At 45.7% G+C, this 6,000-nt stretch overlaps 1 protein-coding gene across 2 annotated transcripts; it reads right to left on the reverse strand.

The window, feature by feature from the left end:
- Window positions 1–2,308: 2,308 nt before the first annotated feature.
- LOC124687413 (tRNA pseudouridine synthase A-like) lies at window positions 2,309–4,940 on the reverse strand. Of its 2 annotated transcripts, none has more exons than XM_047221196.1 (3): window positions 3,581–4,940; window positions 3,028–3,481; window positions 2,309–2,352 (listed from the first exon to the last, which is right to left on the reverse strand). In XM_047221196.1, exons 1-3 carry the CDS (start codon window positions 4,903–4,905, stop codon window positions 2,350–2,352), a joined length of 1,782 nt encoding a protein of 593 aa, XP_047077152.1. In that variant the 5' UTR covers window positions 4,906–4,940; the 3' UTR covers window positions 2,309–2,349. The 2 variants fall into 2 exon arrangements, with proteins under 2 accessions (XP_047077152.1, XP_047077151.1); XM_047221195.1 differs by lacking the exon at window positions 2,309–2,352 and adding an exon at window positions 2,704–2,901.
- Between the last annotated feature and the right edge of the window lie 1,060 nt (window positions 4,941–6,000).

A 6,000-nucleotide genomic window follows, 5' to 3' on the forward strand; every position in this document is an offset into this window, starting at 1 on the left:
TTTGGGGCGCTCGGCGGTACCCCGGCCGGTACCTCGGCCGGAGGCTCCGGCCTCCCCCTCCCGGCCCGAAGCTCCTTCGCCTCGCTCTCCCTCACGCGCGCAGCACACACGGGCGGTAGTACCGCCCCTAGCTGGCCGGTACTACCGGCCCCAAGTCGAGGCAGCCCGAACGGGCAGAAATTTGGGGGCCTCCCTTTTAAGTCTTTCTCTCCCATCTTTCTTGAGGTGCTCCTTCTTCCTCCTCTCTCTCAAGCCTCTCTCCTCCATTGTTGTTGACATTTTGAAGCTTGAGATCTTTCTCCCCTTCCCATGATTCTTGCATCTATTTGAGAGAAAGATTGAGGGGATCTAGATCCACACTTTAACCAAACCAAATCATCTCCTTGTGAGTGAATCTTTGGGATCTAGATCTTGGATAATTTTGTGTTTTCCTCTTTGTTCTTCCTCTCTTATTCCCCCAATAGCTTTTGTAGCTTTGTTGGAATTTGAGAGAGAAGGACTTGAGCATCTTTGTGGTGTTCTTGCCATTGCATTTGGTGCATCGGTTTGAGTTCTCCACGGTGATTCGTGGTGGTGAAAGCAAGAATGTTGTTACTCTTGGGTTCTTGGAACCCTAGACGGATTCTAGGCTTTTGTGGCGATTTGTTGGGAACCTCCAATTAAGTTGTGGATGTGTGCCCCAATTTTTGTGTAAGGCCCAGTTTCCGCCTCGAAGGAAATCCCTTAGTGGAACCGTGACCTAGGCCTTTGTGGCGAGAGTCACCGGAGAATAAGGTGATGCGCCTTCGTGGCGTTCGGTGTGCGGTGTGAGTATCGCATCTTGGGGTGAGGCCTTTGTGGCGTTGGTGTGCATCGAGCAACCACACCTCAAGGTGAGCCTCTTGTGGCGTTCGGAAGCACTAAGCCACCGCACCTCTCCAACGGAGATTAGCACTCGCAAGAGTGTGAACTTGGGATAAATCTCCGTCTCTCGTGTGCCTCGGTTATGTCTATACCCGAGCTCTTTACTTATGCACTTTACCTTATGATAGTCATCGTGCTTGAAGTTATATATCTTGCTATCACATAGTTGCTTGTATTGCTTAGCATAAGTTGTTGATGCACATAGGTGAACCATATTATATAGGCTTTGGGATTGACAAAGTAAATGCTACTTTTATTCCGCATTTGTTAAGCTCATCTCGTAAAAGTTTAAATCGTCTATTCAACCCCCCCCCCCCTCTAGGCGACATCCGTGTCCTTTCAGTGTGATATGTATAAAAAGACAAAAAATATGTTGTACGTAGTCGTGTTAGGACATCAAAATTTGTCTTTTTACAGGAGCCACATAATTCTTTTTTTCTTTTTTAAAAAATTTGTGTACCAACATAAAATGTCTAGATGTACATGTAAAAATTTAGTTTAGAATTTTTTGACACTTCAAAATGTAGATTCACACAATAAGAGCAAATGCTCCTACGAGCCCAAAGTGCATTTCCCGCTGCTCTATCTTTGTTTGTAATTAGAATTTGTACAAAATAGTATTAGTGAAAGCATAAGAGATGATAAAGAGGTTGGCTCGTCTATTCCATTAGAACATCTCCAGTCGCGTCCCCCAAATAACGTTTGGGGGACGACGGACAAGAAATGAAGAAAAATGCGTTCCAGTCACGTCCCCCAAAGCTAAATAGCGCCTCATTTTATGTCCGGCGTCCCCGGTACATAGAGTCTCTACCGGGAACGCCAGACACAAAAAACAGCGTCCGGACTATGCATGCAGCCCCTACTCCCCACATGTCATTCTCTTTCCCCACATTTTCTCTCACCTACTTTTCTCAAATGGGATGGCTGGAAAGGGCCTCTTTTTTTACATATTTTTAGTCTCTTTTTGTCCGACGCTGTCTCCAAACGAGCCTCAAATCATCATGCCGGACGTTTTTTGAGGGACGCGACTGGAGATGATCTTATATCCTAAACCACGGCATCATTTATATCCAGACAAGAAGCATAGAACCACTGACGTTAGAGGGAACTACTTGATCATAACTACACAATAGAGCAAGGATTGCAGATATCATCTTTACTGAACAGAACAAGAGTAAGCTCCTTCCCAAATAAAAGAACAGGAGGATTGCTCTTCCAAAACAAGAGCAAGGCTCCTTCAACAATAAAAGAACTGGGGAATTGCTCTTCAAAATGTACTGCAGACAAACAAGCCAGAAAATATAAAATTATTAGCGTGAACATCCACGGTAAGTTTGGAGTAACTACTAACATCTGAACTCAATTGTGTTCATATCGAGAAGCAGAATGGTGGAACGTATTGGCAATGGGCCATCCAGGATTCTTCCGTGTGCTCTTACCTGCATTCTACTGTATTTGACAGTTAGCCATAGCAGGATAAGCCATATACCAGCAACCAGGACACAAGTGTGGTAAGTGGTTTAGCATACGGCCACTAAAGTAAAATTATCGGAAGACGTTTAAAATACAGCAAAATGAGTAAAATCATGTAAGTAATGTTGAGGTTCCCTTTGCAGGCAAATGAATACAGATCTGTTAACAGAAAATGAATAGCAGTTATTTTCATAGTATGGATATAAGCCTGTATCGATTTGTATCTTGACAGCACGAATACACACAATACGATTACATACAGATAATTGCACTCAGACAATTTAATCTGATAAGGCAACAAACCTCAGGCCCAGATTATAGAAATACTCCATGACAGTTTTGGCAAAGTTTTTTGCAGGTGGCATAATTTGACATAAAACTGTGTAGCGAAGTTTAATATATTAAATCAATCAACTTAAAAGTTCTGATCTGGGAAAACTGATCTAGGCTGTAGCAGGTTTTGCAATGAGGAAGTATTAAAGCAGATAACCATTCTTCTGATCAGTGAGATCTCTGTGCTTCATACTTCACAAGACAAAAGAAGCAACCTTTGGTATCCTGTCTTTTATTGCAAGCAATGTTTGAAAACTCTCTGGATACATAGAACAATGAGACTTACAAGTTCCTTTTCAAAAGTGCTTAGTTGCTTACATTATCAATTGGCACTGGTGCTTCTTCCACCTTCTCAACTCCAGCCACAACTGGATCTTGAGCTTCTTCAATATTCTCAACTCCAGCCACAACTGGATCTTGTGCTTTATCCATGTTATCAATTCCAGCCACAGCTGGAACTAGTGCTTCTTCCGTATTCCCAACTCCAGCCCCAACCCTCGCCTCAGATCCAGTGGTCTCCATGTAGCGGAAATCTGGATAGTTCCTGCTGTTCAATGAGTGCAACCAGAGAGCTACAGCTCCCTCCTTGTGTTCCATTGCAGCAATATGAGGGAATATGTACTTGATCTTGAAATCTTCAGCATCCTCAGCATAGGGTTCAATTGAAACTGCCTCATGTGTATCCTTCCATTTCATGTTATATGAGGTGAACATACATTCATCTAGGTGCAGTCCAACCTCAGGTGCAGTAGGCACATTAAGTCTGATATCCCTGTAAGACGAAAATGGCACAATCAAAAGAGTCAGCACGCAAATATAAACTGAACAGAGTGTGTCACTGAGTCAGATGATAAGAGTTTAAGAGCTTTACTTGCGGAATGCTACATCATATATTGACTCGGGTGCACAGTTCCTCATCACTGCTACAGCAAGGCCTACCATCTTCCGGATTTGATGAAGCATGAAACTCTGCCCGACAACCTCGCATCTGACAAAATCAATCCCATCAAGGCTAACAACACGATCAGCAGTGAATGAAATGATGAACCTCTTGGCTGCAGGATCCTCAGCCTTAGTTCTTGTAGTGAAGTTGTGGAAATTGCGGGTTCCAACATAATGCTTGAGGATCCTACTAAACTTCTCTTTCACTTCATTAGTGTAAGCAAATGTGCTTTGGGGACTTTCTTCTCCATTTCCCTTCTGAATATCCATAGCTTGCACATTCTCCTCCTCACTGACCACAGGCTCAGAATTATGCTCCTTCTCAGCTACAACTGAAGCAGCAACACTGACTGAACCTGCGGTCGAATCAGAACAGATAGTCTCACTGGTGTTGGTTGGTAAAGCTTCGGAATGGAAAGTACTGCCAGCTTGTTCAATATCAAACTTTTCTGCACCATTTGATCCAGGTTCAGCATTCTGAGCTGCTGTTCCATTACCAGAGCTAGCTGAAACAGAAATTGCACTCCCGTTTGATCCTACTTCTCCATGAGCTGGCACAGTTTCCCCTCCCGAAGCATCAAGAACCTTCTCCTCCTCAGGGTTGGGCAACTTCCCCTCCCGGCCCATAATATCTGGCACCTTCCTGCCCCTCTCCGAGCACTCCAAGCACTTGGCAAGTTCGTTGCCACTCCCCGCGCTCGCCTTGACAGCCTCGCGGTCGGGGTGGGCGCTGGGGTCGAGCGCCAACATGGGGAGCAGATACACATACCTCCGGCGGTCGCAGAACTTCTTGGCGCTGAACGAGTTGGTGACGCGCACATAGCCGAAGGCCCGGATCTGTGGCGCGAGCTTGGCATTTAGGCGCTCGATGAATCCCGGCGGGTCGACGTAGAAGCGGCCGGAGACAACTTGCGCCGCGGCGCTCACGCCCTTGTCGGTGCGCGCGGCGCGTGCCCACTCGTACCGGGCGGGCGCGGCACGCTCGGCTTCGGGGACGGCGCCCGCCTGGTAGAGCGCCTCCTCGAGATCGCCCTCGATGGTGCGGGCGCCCGGATTCTTCTGCATACCCTGGTATCCCGCGCCGAGGTAGGCCAGGAGGATGGCCACCTTGCGGCGCTTGTAGCGGCGGCGAGCCTGCCCGGGATCCGCGCCGGCGGCGGAGAGCGAGGTGGGCTCGGGGTCGGGGTCGGAGGAGGAGGACATCTTGGGCCGCTTCGGATGGGGCGGGGAGGGCGGCGGCGAGGCGGCGGCCATCGGAGAGGAGGGGTTTTACAAGGTTAGGGTTTGGGTGCGGATCGGCAAAAGGATGGCCGCCGAATCCAATCGTAGGGGAATGCGTGCTACAGTGCTGCAAAGAAATGCCAAGTTGTTTTCTACGCGAGAGAAAATCGGACAAATGTAAAGAAAATAAAATAGTTCGTACCATACTATTTTTTCAGTTATTTGGTTTAAAAAGAGTCCACTTTTAATCAATTTATTTTCAAATAATTTCATATTTTAAAAACAGAGTCTCCCGATTGGATTTTATTTAGGAAACCACATGATACAAGGTTTACTGAGAGTTACACAAAATACACACTCACAGAATTTTGAACTTATATGTTCATGCTATGCCTCTCACGCCAAACTAGCTCCCACTACTGGCAACAAAGTTTAACCTTGGGAGCGGGTAATGCTTACACCATCTTCGTCCATCGATCTTAGAGAATTAACCCTTTAATTGCCAGAAAGCATGACAGTCGTCGTCTCCTAATCATCATCATCTTCAGTCATCACCCAAGGAACGAGATCCTCCTTGTCAATCTGCTTGACCACCATCTTATGTACAACCCCATCGATTTCTCTCTACTAGGTTCCAGCCACATCAACAGTGGAGCTTGACATGTCAGGCATTCCAATGCATCATTCACACATTTTAGTCTTTTTTATCTCCTTTTGAACATAGGATCGCCCATTGCACAAGGGTATAACCTATTTCCTAGAGAAAAACATGTATGCCAATCTAACTAGATCTGTTAAAACAAATATCATCCCTAAGTTTCCACGATAACAATAGTGCAACAATATGCACAATATTAGGAGTTCTGTGAGTTTTCTTACAAATTCGTAAGCTAGCAACCGACAAGAAATTAACTTGCTCAGGGACCCCGGTCAGAGTAGCAATGGTCATCCACAATTCCTTAGTCACTACACACTCAAAGAATAAATGCATTTTAACAAGACTCTGGCTCCATGTAGAAAACACATGTCACATCATGTACATGCATGTTGCTATTTATGCAAATTATCTCTAGTGGGTAGTTTTATATTAATTATAGGCCAGATAAAAACATGCAACCTAGGAGGCAC

The sequence above is a fragment of the Lolium rigidum genome, chromosome 2 (assembly GCF_022539505.1).
Source record: "Lolium rigidum isolate FL_2022 chromosome 2, APGP_CSIRO_Lrig_0.1, whole genome shotgun sequence".
Lineage (NCBI taxonomy): Eukaryota > Viridiplantae > Streptophyta > Magnoliopsida > Poales > Poaceae > Lolium > Lolium rigidum.